The sequence below is a fragment of the Natator depressus genome, chromosome 20, assembly GCF_965152275.1.
Source record: "Natator depressus isolate rNatDep1 chromosome 20, rNatDep2.hap1, whole genome shotgun sequence".
Lineage (NCBI taxonomy): Eukaryota > Metazoa > Chordata > Testudines > Cheloniidae > Natator > Natator depressus.
This window is the reverse complement of record NC_134253.1, coordinates 2,573,030-2,597,442: the sequence shown is the minus strand read 5'-3', so window position 1 is coordinate 2,597,442 and position 24,413 is coordinate 2,573,030. Positions and strand designations below refer to the sequence as shown.

Here is a 24,413-nt window from a genome sequence, read left to right as displayed (position 1 = left end):
CTCCGCCGCTCTCTGATTGGCTATCGCCCCTGAGCGTGCCCTCTCATTGGTAGCCGCGCCTGCCAGGCGAGGGAAACGCTTAGCCCGAGGAGTGGTTGAGCGGGCGGAGCCAGAGGGGCTGGAAGTTGCCATGGCGGCGGCGGGAGGATGGGACGCGGCTTCGGCCCGGGCGGGGGGCGCAGCAACCGGTGGCGGCGGCTGCTGAGGGAGGGAGAGAGAGAGAGAGAGAGAGCCGGGGCCATTTACCCGCCACCGCAGAGCAGAGGATTCTGGGTAACGCACCCCCCGGGCAGAGGGCTGTGGGCAATTGGGCTGCAGAGCAGAGGATTCTGGGTAACGTACCCCCCGGGCAGAGGGCTGTGGGCAATTTGGCTGCAGAGCAGAGGATTCTGGGTAACGCACCCCCGGGCAGAGGGCTGTGGGCAATTTGGCTGCAGCGCAGGGGATTCTGGGTAACGCACCCCCGGGCAGAGGGCTGTGGGCAATTTGGCTGCAGCGCAGGGGATTCTGGGTAACGCACCCCCCGGGCAGAGGGCTGTGGGCAATTTGGCTGCACAGCAGAGGAGGATTCTGGGTAACGCACCCCCTGGGCAGAGGGCTGTGGGTAATTTGGCTGCAGAGCAGATGATTCTGGTTAACGTACTCCCCAGGCAGAGGGCTGTGGGTAATTTGGCTGCAGAGCAGATGATTCTGGTTAACGTACTCCCCAGGCAGAGGGCTGTGGGTTATTTGGCCGCAGAGGATTCTGGGTAGCATACCCCCCCTGGGCAGAGGGTTGTGGGTAACCTGGCAGTAGAAGCAGGATTCTGGGTAAATGAGCAGAGGCTTCTGGGTAAGAATCACTTTTTTCCATCTCCACATTTGTAACTGAGATTTCAGCACTGGGTTATAAGCTCCTTTCAGCGTCCAAAGGTAGGGTTGAGCCTGGCAGGTCTGTGGCTTGTTGCGGAAGAGTAGGGGAACTGACATGTAATGAGCAGGGTGTCGGTGGTTCTCAGCAGGCAGGTGGCCATGTTCTAGTTACCTTGTATCCTCGCTGCCAGCCTCAGCGGAGGGACCAAGTACTGACGAGGCCTGGGAACCAAATGGACCTTTGCAGAAGGGGCTTGTGTGTGGCTGGAGCAGCATTGCCAGCTGCTTGTGCTCCAGTAAGGGGAATCAGGTCACATGCTTCAGGATCTGATCCACTCCCTCTCCAGGGTCAGGAAGCAATCGCTACCCACCTCTGCTGTCCAGCCTTGCCCAGCTGAATCCCACTCCCCTGCTGCAGTTACTAGGCTGCCCTCAGTTCGATGCAGCGACTCTTTATTGTTACAAGGTCTGCCAACGTCTAACCAAGGTCCTCTGGTGTCTGTCAAAGAGCCAGATTCAGTATTGTGCTATGGCCCACTGGTACAAAGGCATCTTGGCGATACCCCTGGCACAGACAGCATCTGTGCCAGGCACAAACCAACTTTGGCACTATCTCTGCAGCAGGCTGGGTCCAGGGGCCGCTGTGGAGTGGATTTAGGCCAGAGGAGGCAGGGGATGTGGTGGGGAGGAGGAGTCATGGCTGGGGTGGAATGGGCCCAACAGGAGTGCAGGTTACCCTTGATTGTGCCAAGGGCCTAGCTGCCTCTCCTCCACCTCAGTGCAGAGCTAAATACACCTTTCCCAGAGCACTCTGGGTCCTTAATGACAGAAGGGCAAAGAACCCCTCACTAAAGGACTTGTCATCGTCTGTCGCTCATAGATTTCATATTAGAGGTGAGCTAAATACTTACCCTTCCTAGAGACCTCATAGGCCTTTTCCAGTCTGATGCCCATAAGGCTATATTTATTCCTGGGGGAATTCTGCGCTACTGCACATGCGCAGAATTTATGCCCCCCCGCAGATTTCTTTGCTTCCCTGCAGAAAAATGACTTTCTGATGAGGAAGCAAAGGGAAGCCACAAAAGCAGTCATGCGACCCTCCCCAGCAGTATGTTTTGGGTGCCCAGGGCAGCCGGCAGAGAGGTAAATCACTGTGAGGGAGGGGGCAGGACTGGGGAAGACCCAGCTGGTGGCTCTTACCCTGCACCGGGCTCAGCTGCTAGTCCTGGCTGGGCTGGAGAGGACAGGACTTCCTATTCCCCTACACAGCATCCAGGGTTTATCAGACCCACCCTCAGATTTCTCCCCCGGCTGTAGGAATCTCTGCAAACTCCCCCTCCCCCATGCTTCCTGCACCCATTGCTCCTGAGCTGGAGGGGGAGGGATCCCTGTACAGGGAACTGCTCCCACATCCACCCAACCCCTGTGCATCCAGACCCCCTGATACCTAGACCCTCCCACCAAGCCTCAGCCCACTTGCACCCAGACACCCCCCCCCCCACTCTCCTTGCACCAGGACCACCCTGATGAGCCACTGGCACCCGGATCCCCACCCTACTGAGCCCTGACCAGCTGCACCTGGATCCCCACCCCACTGAGCCCCACTCCTCCAGCATCTGGACCCCCCACTGAGCTCCCCACACCCAGACCCCCCTGCCGAGCTCTATCCCCCACACACCCAGACCCCCCCGCTGAGCACCAACCACCTTCACTTGCCTCCCCCCCATGCAGAGTCCCATTACTGTTGCACCCAGATTGCCCCACACAGAACCCTCTCAACCCACACCTGGATCCCCCTACACTAAGCCCCTCCACACTTGGATCCTGCTTTGTGAGCCTGCCTGCTTAGACCTGGTGCACCTGGCACGGAGGGGCAGGGCCCTTGGGTGTTTCTGGGGCAAGCCCAGTCCTTGCCCTGTGTCAGGGTCGGGTGGAGCCTCACCGCTGAGTCCGTGTCTTGGGGATGGGGAGGAGCTGCACGGTGATCTCCCACCTCTGTGCAGCCAGTGGCCTGTGCTCCCCAATGCCATGCTGGAGCCTCCACATTTATTTGACAAATAAAATTTGCAGAATTTTGCAGAATCTTAAAATACTGTGCGCAGAATTTTTATTTTTTTGGTGCAGAATTCTTAATTTTTTGGCACGGAATGCCCTCAGGGGTAGATATTAGTTGCTAAGAACACAGAGGCCTTTGTGTTTCTGATTTGCCCGTTGTTTTAAAGGGAGACATCCAGTTTCACTATGAATTTTGAAGGTCTCGACCCTGCCCTTGCGGAGTATGCACCTGCTCTCCACCCAGCCCTGGATCCAGTCTTGGACCCTCATCTCAACCCCGCCCTGCTGCAGAATGTGGAGCTGGATCCGGAGGGGGTGCCACTGGAGGGCATCCCAGTGCCAGAGTCGGTGCACATCATGGAGGGCATGTACTCGGAGCTGCACACCGCGGTCTCCGAGGTGGGGGTACCCGTCTCCGTCTCCCATTTCGATCTGCACGAAGAGATGCTCTGGGTGGGGAACCATGGGGTAGGTGGCGCTTGGGGTTCCCTGTGGCACAGCCGCCTTGGGGAAGGGGGTTGCTGTGGTTTGGATTAGTCACTTGTCTGCTCTGATTTTATGGGCTGTAAGGTTTTTGTTTCCTCCATGTGTCTTGGGCCATTTTCCAACGAGGAAAATGACTGAAGTATTCTTCTGGGATGTGGGGATAAAGGCGAGGGTTTGAGACTCAAAACAGAGGGGCTGATCTCTTCTCCCTATGTTTGTCGGGCGGTGAGTGGATGAACCGGTGAGACAGATGAGAATCCCTCTCTGGATACTGGAGTAGAATGTGGGATGTAGGGCTGGAAGGGACCTTATTGAATCCAGTTCCCTGCTATCACAGGCTACCCCATTGTAAGAGTCTTTGCACCAGAATAGACCAACGCTCTGTCTAGTCTGGTAGCCCTTCCTCCCTGCCGTACCACGACACAGCGTTGGTCCATTCCACCTCCCTGCTCTAGTGCAACAGACCATTTTATCCTCCCTCTGTCCCTCACCCCCATTCTGTCATGTTGTCTGACTTCCTGTGGTGCCCCTGGTCATTTCAATACCTGATTTATAGCCTTGACCCCATCTGCATGCCATCCCCCACTCATTCCCTCTGCCCTGCTGACTCCAGCCACCCTCCTCTCCAGAAGGGTTACTTTTCCCCAGTGTGGCAGCAGCAGTCTGGGCTGGTCCGCCTGCCTCACTGATTCTTCATCCCCCCTTTATTAGAATGTGGCTGAGTGCCCATCCTTGTACGCACTCTTCTACCGGAGAGTCCCATTCCTTCTCCCTTTCCCTGGCACCCCTCCGGTACCCACGGATCACACTTCCTCTGCCCGCTTTCTCATTGTAACGTCCCTGCTGCTGCAGCAGCTGAGGGTTGGGCGCGTTGTGTAAAGGGGTGACTTGATCACAGTCTGTAAGTACCTAGGTGGGGAAAAAATATTTGATGATGGGCTCTTCAGGTGGGCAGACAGAGGTTAAGGCAAGCCAGCGTCTGGATGCTGCAGCTAGACAGGAACATAAGAACATCAGAATGGCCACACTGGGTCAGACCAAAGGTCCATCCAGCCCAGTATCCTGTCTACAGACAGTGGCCAATGCCAGGTGCCCCAGAGGGAGTGAACCTAACAGGTAACGATCTAGTATCAGGGGGTAGCCATGTTAGTCTATATCCACAAAAAGAACAAGGAGTCCAGTGGCACCTTAAAGACTAACAGATTTATTTGAGCATAAGATTTCATGGGTAAAAACCCCACTTCTTCAGATGCATGGAGTGAAAATTACAGATGCAGACATAAATATACTGACACATGAAGATAATGATCTAGTGATCTCTCTCCTGCCATCCATCTCCACCCTCTGACAAACAGAGGCTAGGGACACCATTCCTTACCCATCCTGGCTAATAGCCATTAATGGACTTAACCGCCATGAATTTACCCAGTTCTCTTTTAAACCCTGTTATAGTCCTAGCCTTCACAACCTCCTCAGGCAAGGAGTTCCACAGGTTGACTGTGCGCTGAGTGAAGAAGAACTTCCTTTTATTTGTTTTAAACCTGCTGCCCATTAATTTCATTTGGTGGCCCCTAGTTCTTATATTATGGGAACAAGTAAATCACTTTTTCTTATTCACTTTCTCCACACCACTCATGATTTTATAGACCTCTATCATATCCCCTCTTAGTCTCCTCTTTTCCAAGCTGTAAAGTCCTGGCCTCTTTAATCTCTCCTCATATGGGACCTGTTCCAAACTCCTAATCATTTTAGTTGCCCTTTTCTGAACCTTTTCTAATGCCAGTATATCTTTTTTGAGATGAGGAGACCATATCTGTACGGAGTATTCAAGATGTGGGCGTACCATGGATTTATATAAAGGCAATAAGATATTCTCCGTCTTATTCTCTATCCCTTTTTTAATGATTCCTAACATCCCATTTACTTTTTAGACTGCCGCTGCACACTGCGTGGATGTCTTCAGAGAACTATCCATGATGACTCCAAGATCTTTCTCCTGATTAGTTGTAGCTAAATTAGCCCCCATCATATTGTATGTGTAATTGGGGTTATTTTTTCCGATATGTATTACTTTAAATTTATCCACATTAAATTTCATTTGCCATTTTGTTGCCTAATCACTTAGTTTTGTGAGATCTTTTTGAAATTCTTCACAGTCTGCTTTGGTCTTAACTATCGTGAGCAGTTAGTATCATCTGCAAACTTTGCCCCTTCGCTGTTTACCCCTTTCTCCAGATCATTTATGAACAGGTTGAATAGGATAGGAATGCACACATTCTGAACAGTGAGGGTAATTATCCACTGGAACAACTCGCCAAGGGTCGTGATGGAATCTCCATCCCTGACCATTTTGAAATCCAGGTTGGATGTTGTTCTAAAACGCATGCTCTGGTTCAGAGAGGAATGAGTTCAGGGTAGTCCTGTGGCCTGTGCTAGCTGGGAGCTCAGACTCGATGATCACAGTGGGCCCGTCTGGCCTTGGAATCCGTGTATCGGTGGCATCAAACTGCATTGTGTTAGCGTGAGGATGATGAGGTGTTGCGTGTTGAAGAGTCCACCCCAGGCCGGCCTTTCCTCTCCGCTTCATTTCAGGGTCACGCCACCTCGTTCTTCGGCCCGGCCCTGGAGCGCTATTCCTCCTTCCAGGTGAGCAGCAGCGATGACATCCGTCAGATCCAGAGCCTGGAGAACGGCATCCTCTTCCTGACCAAGACGAACCTCAAGTACATGTCCCGGGGGGGCCTGACCATCTTCGACTACCTGTGAGTTTCCTCTACAGGGCGACAGCCTGGCTGTGCTGACAGAGAAGGAAAGCCTCATGCTGGCCCCATAGAGATTCTCTTTAGGCCGAGGAGGGAGCCCCATTCAGTCCTTGGCCTAACGGTGATGTGACATGGGCACTAGGAACTCCTGTAGCTCCCTTTGCACAGGGGAAGGGGAAAAGCTCCCATACCAACACTGACCCGGTCCGGAGCCGAACCAACTCAGACCGAGTCTGTGCTGGGGGGGAGTCGTGCCCCCCCCTTTGCACGTGGCCCTGCTGGGGGGAGGTGCACGAAGCAGTGTGTGTCTGAGGGCAGGAGGGAGGCCTGGGGTGCCCCGAGCCGAGCAGGAGAATGAGGTTTTGTTCTCTCCCTTTCCGTCAGCATGGACGAGAGCGAGGATGTGCACAGCCTGCTGCTGACAAACAGCAGCACCCTGCTGATCGGGGGGCTGCAGAACCACGTGATCGAGATCGACCTCAACACCGTCCAGGAGACCCAGAAGGTACCAACGGCCTTGGGTTGGCCTCTGTTTGTGGGCCTGATCCTGAGGGGTACTGAGCACCCTGGCCTCCCATTGGCATGCATGGGAGAGGCAGGTGCCTGGCGCCCCTTGGGAGTCAGGCCCCGCTGGGTTTGGGGGGATATAGCAGGGAGAGATCTCTCTGATTCCTATTCTGACATATTCAGCTTGTCCCATAAGGGCAGCAGGGAGGGGTTCCACATGCCTCCTGCTAATGCAGAGGCTGCTGCTGGGCAAGAACCTCTCAATGACCCTTTGTCTGCAGATCCCTGACCCCTGTGTGCAGGCTGGTTAACGAATAAGGAGTGCTAGCCCCACTAAACAACAGGGGAAACTGAGGTACAGAGAGGGGTCTGTGACAGAGGGAGGGTTAGAACCTAGGAGCCCTGTCCCCAGCTTTAACCACTACTTACGCTGCCTTCCCCCTGGGCTGTGATCAGGCTCTGGTTTCTGTGCTGCCAGGTTCACAGCCCCGGAGGCCAGCTGCCGTCTCCTCTGAGGGTGAGTATCTCCTCCTCTCTTCACCCTTTCCTTTCCAGTACACTGTGGAGGTGCCCGGTGTCACCATCCTGAGGCAGTCCAACCGCTTCTTCTTCTGCGGACACACGACGGGGAAGGTACCCGCAGCCCTGCTCCTGCCTGTTGAGTCTTCTCCCAGCCAGGGCCTCTGACCGAGAAGCTCGAGCCGTCCGTGAACAGGATGATGGAACGCGGCTGCCTGCCATAGGAGAGACCGGACTTGCTGACCCCGGAGTTCCCTTCCAGGGCTGCGTGTCCAGCTCTGGCGTAACAAAGCGCTGTCTCCTCTCAGCTGCTCGGGGGCAGGCAGCTCAATCTGGGTCACCAGGAGACTGAAGTGAGAGGAGTGTATGTTGCTATGGCACCGCTCCCCCCGAAGGGCACCAAAGCACTTCACACAGTGGCCTTCCCGCAACCTCTGGCAGGGGGCAGCAGCTGATGGTGGAGAGAGGGCTGAGATGCTGAGTCCGAGCCCCGCTCCCGTGCCAGGCAATCATGGAAGTTCCCATGTATTCAGTCTGTCTTGGCTACTGATCTGCCCCCATTGCCGTAATGTCAGCACCTCACCATGGGTACTGTGTCCTCACAGGGCTCTTACCCCTGAGGTGCAGATGGACGCAGAGATGCTAAGGGACTTGCCCATGGTCACAAAGGCCCAGGAAGTCTGGGGTGGATCAGGGCCTTGAACCCCAGTCTCCCAAGTCCTATGCTAGTGATCTAACCACTGGCCCTTCCTTCCTCTCCTGTTTGTCCCCCTGTGATCTCCTGGGGCTAAACAGCCCCCAAGGGCCCCCCTGCCTCTGTTCCTGTTACCGGTGCTTCCTTTGTGCCACCCCCTAGGTGTCCCTGCGGGACCTGCGCACCTTCACGGCGGAGCATGAGTTCGACGCCTACTCGGGCAGCCTGTCGGATTTCGACGTCCACGGCAACCTGCTGGTGACATGCGGCTTCTCCAGTCGCATGAACGGCCTGGCCTGCGACCGCTTCCTGAAGGTGTACGACCTGCGCATGATGCGGGCCATCACCCCGCTGCAGGTCCACGTGGACCCCCTCTTCCTCAAGTTCATCCCCACCTACACCTCCCGGCTGGCCATCATCTCCCAGACAGGTAGGCGGTTCACCTTGGGCTCCCTAGCCCTCGGGTTTAATCTGGATCCTGGGGAACCACAGGTTCGAATCCAGCAAGGTCCATCTCAGCCCTTGTCTGGCAGCTCAGCGGAGTGTCTTGCAGAGCTCAGAGAAGGGATCCTTGTGTGTCTGGTCTGTAAAGTAAGGTGGGATCTCTGGATGGAAGCCGGTATAGGGCCTTATCGGTGTGAGGTTTGCTGGGAGTTCTGTGCTGTGCCCCCTCCCTGAAGCCTCTCTGCTCTTCCCGTCAGGTCAGTGCCAGTTCTGCGAGCCCACAGGCCTTGCCAACCCTGCTGACATCTTCCACGTCAACACGGTGGGGCAGTTGATCATGACCTTTGATGTGTCAGCCAGCAAGCAGGCCATGGTGTTCGGCGACTCGGAGGGCTGCGTCCACCTCTGGGCCGATTCGCCCGAGGTCACCTTCAACGCCTACTCCCGGGAGACTGACTTTGCCCTGCCCTGTATGGTAGACACCCTGCCTCACCTGGACTGGAACCAGGATCTCATGCCCCTTTCTCTGATCCCCGTGCCACTGACCAGCGAAACACTGCTGTCAGACTGGCCTGCTGCCAACTCTGCCCCTGCGCCCAGGTAACTCATCAGGGCTCTCGCAAAGAGCATGTAACTAGCCTGTACAGCGCAGAGCTTCCCGAGATGGCAGCCCTGTCACTTCAGACTTGGTTCCCTTTAGCTCTCCTGAGCCAGGCAGGATTGGGCCAGGTCAGGTATTGAAGGGGAAAGAGTAGGGGGCTTCAGGAAGTGGTATTGACCAGGGTGGATTTGATTGAAATCAAATTGATTTAAATCATGATTTAAATCACTAGTCAGGAAGGCTTGATTTAATCATGGTTTTCTACATAAAAGTGCATTCTCGTTGGTTGTTATAACCTTAATACATATTCTTCACAACTCAGAGAGAGCTGTAGGATTCATTTTAGAGGGTACACACTATACATTTTGAAACAGATATTTATTTTGAAAACTTTTCAGATTAGTTTTACAGCTATATCAGAAAATGAAGGATTGTTTGGTTATTTCATTTACCAAAGGTGAATTGAAGCAGATATTTATGAAGTCATTGGGAGATGAACTGTCTCCATTTCAACAGGTTAATCATTAATATTTGGAGGATTTTCTTGCCATGCTGGATTAGGAGGAGAACATCACCAGACAGATATTTAAATTGTTTTATTTAACTAAAACAACAACGTTAAGTATTCTGGATTTTTTTTTTCTTCAATAGCAAACATATAATGTTATAACAAAACAAGCATATGTCCCTTGCGTCTCACATTTTATCTCCAGACTTCTTCTCCTGTCCAGATCTATTCTGCCCCCAACAATCTTCTATTAGTTGAACTTTTTGAAACTTTGCGCTTTTAGAGAGAGGTAAGGGATTGACTCTGTGTACGCAAATTTGCAGAGGGACAATAGAGTTGAGGTCCGTTATTTCTCACCCCTCTCTATTTATTTATTTTATTTTAAAACATTTTTGCTGTTAACAAGCATGTTACCTCTGGAGATACAAATCTATAGTTTGAGAACTGCAAAACTAAGCATCTCTGATGGTATCTTCTAGACTGAGCACTGAGTCCCATTGGATAGTTAGAAAGATTAACCTAAATAATCTGTACAGAAGCCTGTGGAACCCCATAAGATTGGGTCCCTAATCCGTGAACTATTGGAACTCATTTACAAAACTTTTCTTATACATTACATGAATATATTGTCTCATACTATAGAATTAGAATTTATAATCCCTATTCCATGATGAGAGATCTTTGAGCAATAATGTATCTTAATTAAAACTATCTTTAGACAGGTTTTTCCCTCAAAAAGAATTTTATCAAAAAATCCAATTTAAATAAAAAAAAGCATTGATTTTTATCCACCCTCGTATTGACGATCCAACAGGAGACATTCCCTCTGGAGTCAATACCGAACCAGTGCCCCAGCGTTGTGCTAGGGGCTGCTGCTGCGTTGATGAGTTGTAATTCTGAGGTCCTGGTTGCTTGTGGTCATGGGAAATCCCATGGCACTTCCTCAAGAATCAGGGTGGTGCCCTGGGCTTCCTGGTCAAATTCCAATTTGTGTAATTACATTCTGTGTATCTAAATATCCCCTTCCCCATTTGACCGGCTTTAGTATTCTTCTTTGGCCCTGTCCTAAATTGCTGTACAGTGCAGCTGCTGCGTTCCACCCCAGGGGCAGCTGACTGGATGCTGCAGTAAGTGAAACGCCATGCTCCACTTGGTGATCTGGTGGCGATTCGCCATGACGCCGAACCCCTCACCCATTAGCCCCCTTGCTGGCCTTGGCTATAGAGAAGCCAAGGGTTGAATGCATTCCAGGGAACAGTCCTGTCATCACTTTGGGTGGGAAGGTGGGAGCCAGTGTCTGGGGTGGAAGTTTGTACAGCTGCTCTCTCTGTTCCGTGAACAAATACAGGACTCGAGTGACCAGGGCTGTCAACCCAGCACCTCTGGCTGGTCTTTGAGTTGTGCTGTGTTTTGTAGGCGGGCCCCACCTGTAGACCCCGAGATCCTGCGCACCATGAAGAAAGTGGGCTTCATCGGCTATGCACCAAACCCAAGGACCAAGCTCCGGAACCAGGTGTGCGTGCGTGCGTGCGCGTGGGGGTTTGAGTGCTCAGCCTCTCTCTGCCAGCTTGGGAGACTGCCGTGATCTCGTGTTGCTGAGCGTTGTTTGAACAGCTGCTGTGTTTCACCCCGTTTCAGTGGCGGGTGAGGTCAGCTCTGTGTGTTAATGTGGAATGGGATTCGAAACAAGTTACTGGTCTCGATGCTGGGGTAGATGAGGGAAGTTCTGCATCCCGGGCTATACAGGGGCTCTGACGAGATAATCTAAGGTCCTTTTGGCCTTAACCATCATGTACCAGTCACAGATGTTTTCTTCTGCAATGTAACAGCGTGACCTGGCCTCTAAGGGATGGGAGAGAATACCGAGGGGCAGGCCAGCACAAGGGAGTTCTGGGCGCAGTTAGTATGTGCTCCATACTGTGAAAAGGTCTGAGGACCCCAATGCCGGGGGTTCCCTAAACCAACCCTTGGCAGACCACTGATCTGTGTTGTTTGCGTCAGCAGTTCCAGAACAGTTTAAAACAACACCAAGCATTTTAACGAATAAGAGGAGGAATGAGGAGCTTTGTCGAGGTGAAGGGAAGTGTCCTTTCCCTCTTTTGCTTTAGTCCTTCGCTCCGTTGGTTGATCTGGGCCCCGGACCCAGCTGGGGGGCCGGGCAAGGTTATGCGTTGTTTGTTTCGCTGGATGCTTGCTCCAGACAGACTCGGCCTCAGCATTAAGCTTCTTTGTCCCTTTTCCTTCCTGCCTCCCTCAGATCCCGTATCGGCTGAAAGAGCTGGACAACGAGTTTGACAGTTTCAGCCAGGTCCCTGAATCCCCAATTGGCCGGGAAGAGGAACCTCACCTGTACATGGTGGCAAAGAAATACAGGAAGGTCTGACTCGCAACATCTGCCAGAGGGGCTTGGGGCTACGAGGGAGTGGAGGGGCAGGTGAAGATGTAATGAACTGTCACAGGAAGGATCAGCCAGATTTGGGTAGAACAGAGCTAGTGCCCCAAGGGTCATGTGTGAACAGCCCAGAAAGGCAGCCTCCAGCCCATGCGGCTCAGTGGGGTGGCCCAGCTCTCGCCCCGCAAGATCCCTTGCTGTCCCAAGGTGCCTATACAGACAGCGGGTCCCCCTCCAGGCAGGAGGGTAAAAGAGTGGGCTGGAGTCAGCATTTCTCACTCGTGGTTTGATCCTGAGTGGTGCTGGGTGCCCAGGGGAGGTTCGCATTGACCATCCTGGGGGTCTGACTCGTGATGTGTTAGCATCGCTTCTGATTGTGAGTGCTTGTGTATTGGGGTGTGCTCGTGTCAACGCTTGTGTATTCACTGAATGCTCCCGCACACACAAGTGCTTGTGCAGGTGATTGTGTGTTGGTGCAATTGACCAGCTCAGGGCCAAGGTTTTCCCTTGTTTCTGAGGATTCCCTTCTCTGTCCAGGTCACAATCAAATACTCCAAGCTGGGCCTGGAGGACTTCGACTTCAAGCATTACAACAAGACCCTGTTTGCTGGCCTGGAGCCCCACATTCCCAATGCCTACTGCAACTGCATGATCCAGGTGAGACTGGCACCCAGCCCCTCCCTAGCCAGGGCTTGCTGCGGCCTTCCAGCGCACCCCCCTCACTCGCCCTGCTGCCGCCTCCCCAGGTCCTGTATTTCCTGGAGCCCGTCCGCTGCCTGGTCCAGAACCACCTGTGCCAGAAGGAGTTCTGCCTGGGCTGTGAACTGGGCTTTCTCTTCCACATGCTGGACTTGTCCCGGGGGGACCCGTGCCAGGTACGTGGGGAGCAGATGCCAAGCAGCAGGGCTGTTGGGGAAGGGGAGGGTGCTTCTTGAACAGGGTCTTGGAAGTCTGTGACTTGGGGCTGCACCGACAGGGACTCGGGGAAAGCAGCCGGTAGCATCTCGCTTTGCTGGCGGATGAGATCCCCAGGGGTTTAGGGGCGGAGAGGGAGGGCACTTGGCACCATGCGGAAGGGACCACATTAAGGAATTTGGGTAATGCCATCTCTCTCGTCCCCCCACCTGCCCCAATGCTCCAATCGTTCCCCTCCCCCAGGGAAGCAACTTCCTGCGTGCCTTCCGCACCATCCCAGAGGCATCCGCCTTGGGCCTGATCCTGGCCGACTCTGATGAGGCCACGGGCAAAGTGAACCTGGGCCGGTTGATCCAGAGCTGGAACCGCTTCATCCTGACGCAGCTTCACCAGGAGACCCAGGAGCAGGAGGCACCACAGGCCTATCGGGGTGTCGGCAGCAGGTAACCCCTTCCCCCTGCACCCGCTGCTTGCTGAGCTAGGAGTGGGGGCACGCCGCCCGGGGCTGGGGTCTGTCTCCTTCCTTAGAGGTTGTATCCGGGGGGGCCCAGTCAGCCAGAGTCTGGTGTGGAACAGGCTGCGGGAGCTGGGCACAGTGCTGGCTCTCCCACAGCCCGCGCTGGTCCGATCCTGGGCACAGAGCCAGAGGTGGACCCAGGCCACCGTGGGTCTGACCCATCCTATTCACTAACCCCTGACCTCTTGTCACCCCTCCGTGGCTGCTCAGGGGGGTGACTGGCCGTGTCACCACTGAGAGCTACCATTGAGTTGGCTCCAAACCCACACCCACTCCTTTGGGTTTCCCAGGATCCTGTTGGCAGCTGCCACCTTCAAGTGCCTGGCCCAGGAAGGGCATGTAAGGGCTTAGTGCCGCGCTCTCACCCTGCTGGGCCTCGAAAGACTCCTGAATTATCAGCCCCCACCCCCGCTGACCCGGACGTGCTTCGTTTGCTCCAGCAGCTTTGGGTCATCGGGGGACTCGGTGATCGGGCAGCTCTGCAGCTGCGAGGTGGAGAACTCCAGCATGTGCCGCTGTGGGAAGGAGACGGTGCGAGTCTCCTCCACGCTGCTCTTCACGCTTTCCTACCCCGAGAGCAATGGTAACCTTGAGGGGCGAGAGGTACATGGAGAGGGCTGGGGGGAGCGGGACCAGGAGTGGATGGTGGCTACCTTACGTCTTGTAAACCAGGGCGCAGCTGAGGCTGGCTCGATCTTCCTTGGGTTCAGGAGGCCGAGGGGGACTTTTAACCCCCATCCTGGTGGGCCCCACCTTTAGCAGATTGCTGTCCCCACTGTACAGACACCTCTGGCCAATGAAAACACTCACCACCTGCTGCACCAGCCTTTATCAGCACAGGCAGCTGGGGCCCAGCGTGCTCCGTCCTGCAGTGATCCCACTCCAGCTGTCCGGTCACCCATGAATCACTTCCAGCTCTGGGGACAGAGTTTGCCTGGGCTTGGTTGCTCCTGAGGAATGGGCCAGAGCCCTTGTCCGGAGTCTGGCAGGTCGAATTTACATCTGAACTCAATCTCTAGGGATTCCTCTTTTGATTAAATGAAATTGTTTCCCACCCCCCCACCCCCACATCTGCCCTCAGATAAAACCAAAGATTATGAGTTTGCCCAGATCTTAAAGAGGAGCATCTGTCTGGAGCAGAACACCCAGGCCTGGTGCGAGAACTGTGAGAAGTACCAGCCCACGGTGAGTTTGGGAGGTGGCCACTCGCTGCCTGCATATCCCCTTCATTGCTGGCATCAGCTGGGCAGGGGTGGAGGGGTGGAGCTGGCAAAAGGTCCCTGCTCCATTAGCCTGGGCGATAATCTCCCAAGGGAAGCGGGGAAAGCCCTGTCTCAGACTGGACAGTGCAGAGAACAGTCCAGTGTCGGAGGGACTAGATGGGAGCAGTCCGGAGGGGCTAGACTGGGAGCTGAGTTCTGAGCCTAGCACCAAGCCCGACACTGGCACTGCAGCTTCAGGCAAGCCACTTCCCTGCTCTGTGCCTCAGTTTCCATCTCTGTGAACACGGCTAATGCTGACCCACCTGCAAGGGGAGTAGGAAGCTCAGTGGGCGGAGCCTTTGGCAGAGGAAATTGACAGACAGGTGCGCAGTACTAGTCTGTTTCCCATCTTCCCTTCAGGGCCACTGGCAGTGCCCCTCACCCACCCGCCCTCTTTCTGTCTGTCCTAATAAAGGTCCAAACACGGAACATCCGCTGCTTGCCCGATGTCTTAGTCATTAACTGCGAAGTGAACAGCTCCAAGGAGGCCGATTTCTGGAAGACACAGGCGGAGGTAGGGGAAATGTTGTTTGGTTGAGTGCAGGCCGGTCTGTTCTCTTGACAGCCGCAGGTCACTCTGTGCCCAGCTTGGTGCAGGATCTGCTGGCAGTTTGTCCACAGTGCGGTCACTGGGTGCGACTGCAGGAGCCTTCATCTAGCTAGCTCAGGGGCTGGAGTAGCAAAGTAGCAGCGCGGACTGGTGGCCTGACTAATTGCCCAGGGCCTTGGCCAACTGGTACAGCCTGCGCTGCAGCGTCCCCTGCAGCACCTTCCTTGCTAGTGCGGCTCCGTCAACACGAGCTGCCGTCGTTTCCCGTGGCTGTAGGACAGACATACCCTTAGAGGGATTTTCTTTGATCGTTATTCAGCAACATGAACTTTCCAAGGATCCATAAATCTTATTCCTAACCTGTCCTCGTTACCTTTGAAAGATCCGCTTGTGGGTGATCAGCCTCTGAGCGTTAACTGTGTACTCAAATTCCAAACACGGTTCCCACGCCTTCTAAATGCGTCTTTACTCTGCCGTGAGGCTGTCTGGCATTTTGTTCACTGAAATGATTTCCCACGTTTCGTTTCTCCGTGCCACTAATGTCGGGGGCTCTGTCCTTTTCCAAAGGCCAGCTGTCACCAGCTACACATTCGTTTCAGAAGCGTGTCTCCTGGGTCCTGTGCTGATGCTTTTGCTCTGTATTTTGTTGCCAGTATGCCTTTAAAAAAACAGTGATGAAGAAAGGAGGCCTCGAAATCCCTAAGAGCAAAGAGATCTCTCTTGGAGAATGGTAGGTATTTGCTGGCAGAGGACAGATGGGCTTTTGTCCATCTTAGAAGTTTTGCCATCTGGATCCTTACCATGGCCTCGGAGAACTTGGTGCTGTTTCTCATCTGACAGTGATTTCGTCTTGCCTGTCTACAGCACCTTACATCCCAAAGCGCTTTTTAAACTGAACCACAAACAGTGCACACTGAAATGCAGCCACCTCTGGGCTGAGATGCAGCAGCTGCTTAACAGCACTGAGCAGCACCACCCAACAGTATAGGAAATGCATGAAGTGAGGAATCTGCCCAAGGAAATTGTGGGAGCAGAATGTAATTCATGTTTGCAGGCTTAAGCCCTGTGTAACACTGTGTTGTTAACATTTACCTCCACTGGACTGCCCAGACACCAAGGGAAAAGTGCCCTGCGATCCTTTCTGACCATTAGCATCGGGACCTTGGCTTTACATCTCCCCTGTGAGGGCCCCATAACCTTCAGCAGCCTGAAGTCACCCTCTGGCATCAGTGGAGTTACACCAGGGGTGAATTTGGCCCAGAGGCAGAGCTCCTGCTGCCTGTTCCACTCCCTCGGTCTCTTGCAGACTAGGCAGGGCAGACTAGATTTCCTGGTGATCACCCTCCTCCACTGCTTTGACCATCTTCGATTGGCACCATCTAGCCTCTCTCCCAAGAGGTCAGGACCGGATCCTTAGCTGGTGTAAATCAGTGCAGCTCTGTGGACTTCACTGGCACCATGCCGGTTTACCCCAGCTGGGGATCCGGCCCTCAGTGTCCAAAACTCCCAGAACCTCTCCCCTCCCTCCTGTGTTCAAGGTCTGGAATTCCCTGTTGTCCTTTCCTGGCAGGAAGGACCTGGGGAACGCCGAGGCGGGGCACTCGTACACCTCCATCGAAGAGCTGAAGAACATCTGGATTCCCCATTCCATCCGGATGAAACTGACCAAGAACAAGGAGCTGGATGTCTGCAACTGGAACGAAAGCGACGAGGTAAGGCGTTCCCAGGCTCTGCTGCGGTCGAAAGTCCATCAGGCAAGGTCAAGGGCAGAGAGAGGGAATTGCTGACCGTGGCCACACTTGTATGGGGAGCCAGTGGGCTCCCCCCAGCACGAGGGGGTTGGAGAGCCTGGAAGGTTGAGGATGGAGTGGAGATGGAACTCACTCACCGAAGTGGGTCCCCCTTAGCCAGGGGCCTGCGTGCTGGGGAGTAGAGCTGTGGAGGCCTGAGTCACCTTTCGCTGGTGCCACGGGACCACTTTGCCCCCACTGGCCTGATGGCAGAACTTGGGCACGGTTGGGAGCGGCTCTGGCTTTGCCAGGCTCTGCGGGTTTGTGTTGCAGCCATGGGCGCTGCCTCTGCCAAGGTGATTTCCCTTGACCCATTGCACAGGCTTCCCCTGTCCTGAGCTGCGTCCATCCTGGCCCAGGTCAGCCAGTTCTCAGCAGATTCACATAACCGCCGGGGGTGGGTTCTTCCTTGCAGCTCAGCTCATCCGATGACCAGGACTCAACCTACACGTACGATCTGATGGCCACCGTTGTCCACATTCTGGACTCCCGCACCGGGGGCAGCCTGGTGGGGCACATCAAAGTAGGGGAGACGTATCACCAAAGGAAAGAGGTGAGCAGGCAAGCCCACCTCTCTCCCAGCCGCTCACTCAGACCCCAGCCCCACCCTGGGGGAACCTCCTCTTGGCTGGGTTCTTTCCCATGAGTGTCTCAGGAAGGGGGACGTGTTCCAGAGGAGATAGTGCCTGGGCCCCTGGGTAACAGCTAAGAAATACAGTGCTTGACCCAAGGTTACAGACCAATCCTGCCTCTCTCTCACCCCCAGGGGGTCACGCACCAGCAGTGGTATCTCTTCAATGACTTCCTCATCGAGCCGGTGGACAAGGTAAGGAGCCTCATTCCGGGGGCAGCCCGAGAATCAGAATTGTGGCACCGTGCAACCGGCCTGGCCAGGGAGGCAGCGTGGCCTAGTGTGCAGTTCACTGGTCTGGGGCTCAGGGTACCTGGGTTCTCTTCCCAGCTCTGCCACTAACTTGCTGGGTGACCTTCGGCAAGTCACGTCCCTGCTCCGTGCCTCAATTTCCGCATCTGTGAAGCAGGAATAACGCTCCTGACCTCCACTTTCAGATCTGCTGAGGAGAAGAGCTAGTAGTTGTAGTTAGGCCAAGCCAGGTGTAGCGCTCGGGAGATCCTGGTTCAGGCTCAGTCCTGGCTCTCCTGCTCCTGGTGCCAAAGAGGCAGCGGGATCAGCCCACAGCGGCCGGGGGAGAGGCTGCTGCTGCTGCTCAGCGCTGCTGGTTGTGTGTTTTACCGAATGCTGCTGCTGGGATGTGAAGGGGGAGGGGAAAGGCATAGACTTGGGCTTCCACCAGCCATCAGCCCCCGTGGCTGTAAGCTGTCCTGTCTCCAGCTGCCCAGCGTGAGACCTGCCCATTCCCAGCTGGCCACAGAGACGATGCCCGCGCTCCTCATCGAAGGGTACCAGGGAGGGAGCCAAAAGGAAACCTAGACCCCTGTGTAGCCCACGTGGGTGGTGGGGGCGGTGCATGACGCCTGTGGTGGGACTGTGTGTTTCTATGCGGCAGAGGGTTGGGGGTCTGAATTGGGGGTGGGGGAAGATGGGTCCGGGACAGGGACGGAGAGCGCCCCCTGTTGTGATTCTGCTGGCGGGAGGGCTGGATTTAACCCTCCCCTCCCTGCCGTCCCCCTTCATAGAATCCTCTGTAGCATGTGGGCGCTTAAACCTTGTTACGTTCTGCTCTGTCCTGCTTTGTGGGTTTTGGGGGGAGGAAGCCCTTCTCGGAGCTCAGCCCCTGCCGGGCCAGGGCCCCCCGAGTTGTCTGTACACATGTCCCTCCCTCTGTTGCAGTGTGAAGCGGTGCAGTTTGACATGAGCTGGAAGGTGCCTGCCATCCTGTACTACGCCCGAAGGAACCTCCACGCCAAGTACAACCTGACCAGTGAGTGTCCGTGCGGGCGCAGGGCGGGGTTACGCGTCTGGGCCGCGTATGTGGAGCCCTGGGGCTTGCCTTCGCTGCCTCGTTCAGCTCGGGTTACCCCACTGGGGTGAGAGCAGCCACAGAGTGGAGCAGCAGCTGAGAGGTTGTGTTAAGGTGATAGCCTGTAAGTGCGTCCCTGCTGTCTAACGAGCTCTGCCCTGCCTGACCAGCCAGATCCAGTTTAAAGCACCACTTCCCTCGAGCTAGAGATTTGTGTGTGGAGGGGAGTTGGGTTAGGGGCAACCCCTGGGTCATTCATGTGAAGGACAAGCCCCTAGTGAGAGGACATTAGGGGTAGCCCAGAACCAGGAAGTGAAACTGACCAGTCCAGCTCCACCCTCCCAGTGAGATGCCGCACAGGGAGCAAACAGAGCAGCCTGTACGGCGGGAAGGGGGCCAGACCCCTGCTGGTGCAAATCAGCATCGTTGACTTCAGGGGACCTACGTCGTTTTCACATTCTCTCCTGTGTTCAACGATCCCCTAGAACGGCTTCTGCCAAGAGACAAAGCATGGTCTCTAAAGGCCTCCGGAGCGGGGCAGGTCTGTTGGCTGCAGGGGGGAGCCACGCCACCGAGAGCCTCGCTTGTCCTGTCCACGTGGGCTGGGCCCCCTCAGTTGGGCACGAAGCCCTGCGTGCTGGGTTCGCTACCATAGACATTGATGCCTTTTCCGTCTGTGCACCTGGTTCTCCCAGCCCTGGTACGTGGCTGGTCGAGGGCAGGAGACCTGGCCGGGGACATACAGGCAAGGCGGCTGGAATTTCTGTGTCCATCTAGGCCCCAGCTCCACACCCCCTCTGGTAGGGCCGTATCCTCAGCACCCTCAGAAGCTTGTGTGTGACCCCTTAGAAACAGGTGCTGATTTTTGGATGGAGGACGACAGTCTCTGGCCCTTTCCCTCTGGAGGGCATCGTCTCCTTCACATGCTCCGGCTGCTCTGAGTGCCAGCCAGCACATGGGATCCCAGCCTGGTCTTGTCTGCTGTGAATCCAGCAGCCAAGCGCCCCGTCTGACGGAGCGTTCTCTCTTCTCCACCCTTCCCCCTACTGCCTCCAAGTCAAGAACCCAATCGAGGCTAGTGTGCTGCTGGCCGAGGCGTCCCTGGCTCGCAAGCAACGCAAGTGCCACGCCACCTTCATCCCGCTCATGCTGAACGAGATGCCCCAGGTGGGCGACCTGGTGGGGCTGGACGCCGAGTTCGTCACGCTTAACGAGGTAGAGGCCGCAGCCGGGACGGACGCTGGTGTTTGGATGAGGGGGGTCGGGAAGGAGCCGGGTCTGGAGCCATTCTGCTGGGGTCTAGCAGTGGCCAGAACAAAGGGCCACAGGAATTCCTGATGGCTGAGGCCTGGCTCCCTGGCGATGGGGCAGCGAGGGCTGGGGGGCTTCCCCTGCCAACGGCTCCTTTGACCCTGTGCAGGAAGAGGCAGAGCTGCGCAGTGACGGCACCAAATCCACCATCAAGCCCAGCCAGATGTCCGTGGCTAGGATCACGTGCGTGCGAGGCCAGGGCCCCAATGAGGGCATTCCCTTCATCGATGACTACATCTCCACCCAGGAGCAGGTACCTGCCCCTGCCCTGCCCTGCCCCGCCCCACTCCAAGGGGGGGGCAGCCACCTGCCTCACCATAGGCTTCCTGGCTGTGGGGGGCTCCCCTGACGCTGCCTGCCCCCCACCAGGAAGTCACTGCTTCCCCCCCCCCCCCCACTGCAGTCACCAGGTGGTCCCCGGCCCTCTACCCACCAGCCAAGTCACCAGCACACACCCCCACACACGCCCTGTGATCACGAGCCCCTCACCTTGCAGGTGGTGGATTACCTGACCCAGTACTCAGGAATCAAGCCGGGCGACCTGGATGCCAAGATCTCCTCCAAGCACCTCACCACACTTAAGTCCACCTACCTGAAGCTGCGGTTCCTCATCGATGTTGGGGTGAAATTCGTGGGCCACGGGCTGCAGAAGGACTTCCGGGTCATCAACCTCATGGTGACTTTCCCTTTGTAAAAGCCTGGGACATTTCCCAGCCCCTGCAGCAAATGCGCCTTCGATTCCCTTCCTAAGTGGAACTTTCCTCTCTCCCACTGGGGGCGTGCTCACAGAACCCGGGGAAGGGGGAATACGGGTGAAGGACTGAGCAGTGTGATTGCCAGGGGAGGTGGAGTTGTGTCTGGGGTAGGGGTGATGATGGTGTGTGGGGGACAGGTTGGGGGTGGGCTGTGTGGGCGGTGGGTGGGATGGGGGAACTAACCCTGCGTAACCTAGGTGGTCAGATTCTCTCTGCTCTGCCAGGTGCCCAAGGACCAGGTGATTGACACCGTGTATCTGTTCCATATGCCAAGGAAGAGGATGATTTCTCTGCGCTTCCTTGCCTGGTACTTCCTGGGTTAGTGGAAACGCCTAGATCGCGACCGGCCCAGCCAGGCAGGGCTGCACCGGAGCCCCAGACGGACGCCGGCCCCATGGCCCGGGTACAGGGCAGCACTGGCTGCTTGTGGTGTCGCTCAGAGACGAAGGGCACCTCCAGCCCCACCCTGCTTCCGGAACTCTGAGCTGGTCTGGAACTGGGGATGGGGGCTGCTGCTGTGGGTCGGGATCGAGGGGCATCGGTAGAGCTGTGTGTGGGGAGGGCAGGACAGGAGGGGCTGGGGTTGGGATTCGGCCCATCAGCAGAGCTGGATGGGGATGGGAGCAGGGGGCTCCCAGTCAGGACTGAGGGACAGTGACCCCCTGTATTCATCAGCAGGAAGGGGAGGAAATCCCGTTCTGTGGGTTGAGAATCGGGGCGGGGGCTGTAGTGCCCTCTCTGACGAACCCTCCCTGCATCCCCCAGACCTGAAGATCCAGGGCGAGACTCACGACAGCATCGAGGACGCTCGGACGGCCCTGCAGCTCTACAGGAAGTACCTGGAGCTAAGCAAGAATGCCACGGACCCGGACGACTTCCGCAAGGTGCTCAAGGGCCTCTACGAGAAGGGCCGCAAGATGGACTGGAAGGTGCCAGAGCAAGACAGCCAGAGCAGCCCCAAAAGTAAGGTGCCGCCCCTCCTCTGTGTGCACGGAGCACACCCCCCGGAGCGCCTGCGCTCGCAGGTCTCCCTCCATTGCAGAGCGGAGACCGAACCTGCAGTGCTCAGCGGGGTGAGATCCCACAGCGGCAGGCAGGAGCAAGTGTCCACCCGCTCTGCTCCTCTCGCTGCAGCTCCGTGCTAGGCGCCTCCAGAGTCCTGGATTCTGTCCGAACGCGGGGCGGTGACTCTGGGCAGCTCCCCGCTCCTGTGCGCCCCTCCCGCTGCACTGGGGCATGGGGCCTGGCGCGAGCCCCTTGGTGACCCGCATGTATTTGTGTTTCTGGCAGATGCTGCGGTGTTCCCGGCCGTGCTAACACTCTGACCCGGTGAGACCCCGCTCTGTCCCGCTGCGCGTTCTCCCAGGAAGGACCCTCCACCACTCAGCCCTGGGCCCCGACCGGTCTGTGACCGCAGATCACACAGAAAACAAATGTGGATTTCAAAACAAGGGACGAGGCTGATTTTCAGCAGGCAGCCAGGCGCTCACCAGGGAGCCTGACACCTGCTCCTGCCCCAGCCCTTGCTGCGGGGTCACCACGGGCTACCTGCTGGCCAGGATCCCCCTTCACAGACCGTCACTGCTGGGATGGCTCCAGAGGGCCACATCTGCCTCCAAATCTCCGGCCAGCTGCCCCGTCGCCCTTCCAAGCAGGGACAGCTGACGCACCATCGCACGTGCAAACACCACTTCCACAAGTGCGCTCAGGCCCTGCCGTCCCGGGGCGATGGGCCCATCTCCCTCGGTGCTGCGGCCAGGCCCCTGGGCTTTTAGGGTGTTTTATATAAAAGCGGTGTGAAGCAGGGAGGGGTGGGGATTGGCATCCAGAATTTGCTTTGCTAGAGGGCCCCCCCATCAAGCGTGTTGCTGTGTCGTCTCGTTACCAGCCTGTTGCTTTGCTGAGGGGTGGACTGTTGAGGCAGGCCTGGTTGCCACCTCCTTGAAGACTGGCTGGAGAAACTCCTGGAGCGTTAATGCCAGCAGGACCGGAGCTGCTCAGCGACTTCCCTGAGCACCTCCCAGACTGAGACCGGCCCCAGCCCAGTGCCCGCTCCGGTGATAATGTCAAGTGGATGAGTGGCAGGACGAAGAAGCCCTGAACTCGCATTGTCCCGCCATCAGCACCAAGAGGCACTGGTGTGTAGGGATGCCGGGCTGTACAGGGATGCCAGTCAGAGCAGCAGCGTGAGGATCTGCTCCATCCACGCTGGGCTGGCAGGATCACACGTCGATCCCAGCTGGGACTTGGCCCTGGGATCAGCGGAGTGGCCCCTGCTTCGCCCCAGGGCTGGCTCTGTCCCCTTTGCACCCTCTGGTCTTTTTAACTCCCCCTCCCCCTGTATTCTGTGAGGTCTGAGGTGCGCTCGGCGATCTCTGGCATGTACCGAATACATAAAGTGGCCAGCTGGTGCCTTCAGCACCTGCCTTTGGACCTGTCTCCTCCTTTCTCGTTGGTTGGTGGTTCTGCCCTGGCCTTTGCCCACTGCTGATCCCAAAGTGCTTTACCGGGCTCCTCCCCTCCGATGTTACCCTCGCCTTGGACAGAAGAGGTTGGGGGAGTCACTTATCCCCCTAGGTCATGCTGTGAGTCAGAAATTGAACTCAGAATCCTGCTCCAGCCACTTGACCACGCTGCCTCTGCTGTAGCAGCCAGAACAACGTAAGGGGGCGTGTAATGAGTGGCTACAGCTGTGTTCACCCCCACGCCTCTGTGTTTGTCTGCACTGGGGGGTTGTGCAGACCCCTCGTGTAGAGAACGTGCACGGGTGTGAAGAATGCCTGGCTCTGTGCTCCATGTGGCTGCACTGGTGCCAGTGACCCCTGTGTGGAGGAGCCCTTGGCATTCCTGCTTTGAAGACATCCCGGTCGGGCGAGTCCTGCTCCTGCCATGGCCGGGAGAGTAATGGCTTGGGTCTGGGACCCTCCGTGGCTCACGCTGCAAACCCAGGTTCTGCAGAGCGAACAAGGGGATGGGAATTCCTGCTCAAAACAGCCCCCGTCTCCGCGGACATTCAGCGCAGCGCACAGGGAGCCAGCCTGCCAGCTCCCAGCTGAGAAAGGATCCATCCCCACAAACAGCCCACAGTGCTTCCCCGAGGTGACAATCCCTGTCCCCACCACCCCCAACTAGGCGACCGGTGCCTTTAAGGTCAATGGGACGAGATGCTCCCCAGCATGAGGAGTGAAGCCCCCCTTAGGGCGGTGGGGGGGAACTGAAGCGCAGAGGAAGGAGTGGGGAGACGTTTACAGATGAGCCAGCGAGTCTGAGGTTAGGGGAGGCTCTTCCAGACCTCCCGGTCGGCAGAGCAGGAGGCCCCCCCTCATAGGCAGTGGGGGCAAGGAGAGGGAGCTGGTGCAAATCTCCCAGAGTTTAAGAACCAGGAAGCAGGGCTGAGCTGGCTGGGAGGTGATGCAGCCACCTCGGGGGGACAGATCTTGAACAGCGTCCAGCGCAGAAGCAAGGAGAACAAGACTCCTGCATGCAGTTAAAATTGGAGGGGGGGCAACGAGTTCAGAATGTTGTCACCAGCGCTGGACTTTGGCCAGGCCAG

At 56.3% G+C, this 24,413-nt stretch overlaps 1 protein-coding gene across 8 annotated transcripts; it reads left to right on the top strand.

Annotated features, from left to right (window-relative positions):
* Nucleotides 1-157: 157 nt before the first annotated feature.
* On the top strand, nt 158-23,284 carry PAN2 (poly(A) specific ribonuclease subunit PAN2). Of its 8 annotated transcripts, none has more exons than XM_074934777.1 (26): nt 158-273; nt 3,075-3,375; nt 5,986-6,155; nt 6,540-6,660; nt 7,218-7,295; nt 8,038-8,305; nt 8,577-8,919; nt 10,845-10,941; nt 11,686-11,805; nt 12,358-12,477; nt 12,567-12,695; nt 12,979-13,178; nt 13,693-13,835; nt 14,334-14,437; nt 14,930-15,028; nt 15,718-15,794; nt 16,635-16,776; nt 17,270-17,407; nt 17,621-17,680; nt 18,665-18,755; nt 19,852-20,009; nt 20,215-20,358; nt 20,602-20,781; nt 21,085-21,178; nt 21,626-21,823; nt 22,151-23,284. In XM_074934777.1, the coding sequence occupies exons 2-26, from the start codon at nt 3,094-3,096 to the stop codon at nt 22,183-22,185; spliced, it is 3,591 nt and encodes a 1,196-aa protein (XP_074790878.1). In that variant the 5' UTR covers nt 158-273; nt 3,075-3,093; the 3' UTR covers nt 22,186-23,284. The 8 variants fall into 8 exon arrangements, 7 of the variants coding, with proteins under 7 accessions (XP_074790878.1, XP_074790883.1, XP_074790880.1 ...); XM_074934782.1 differs by lacking the exon at nt 158-273 and adding an exon at nt 381-393 and having other exon boundaries at nt 13,696-13,835; XM_074934779.1 differs by lacking the exon at nt 158-273 and adding an exon at nt 381-393.
* Nucleotides 23,285-24,413: the final 1,129 nt, after the last annotated feature.

Excerpts from the sequence above, each read along its gene's own strand:
- PAN2 (XM_074934777.1), top strand. The coding sequence starts at position 3,094 with ATGAATTTTGAAGGTCTCGACCCTGCCCTTGCGGAGTATGCACCTGCT. Across the intron at positions 6,156-6,539 it reads CTGACCATCTTCGACTACCT|CATGGACGAGAGCGAGGATG; the intron begins GTGAGTTTCCTC and ends CCTTTCCGTCAG. Across the intron at positions 21,179-21,625 it reads CCTTGCCTGGTACTTCCTGG|ACCTGAAGATCCAGGGCGAG; the intron begins GTTAGTGGAAAC and ends TGCATCCCCCAG.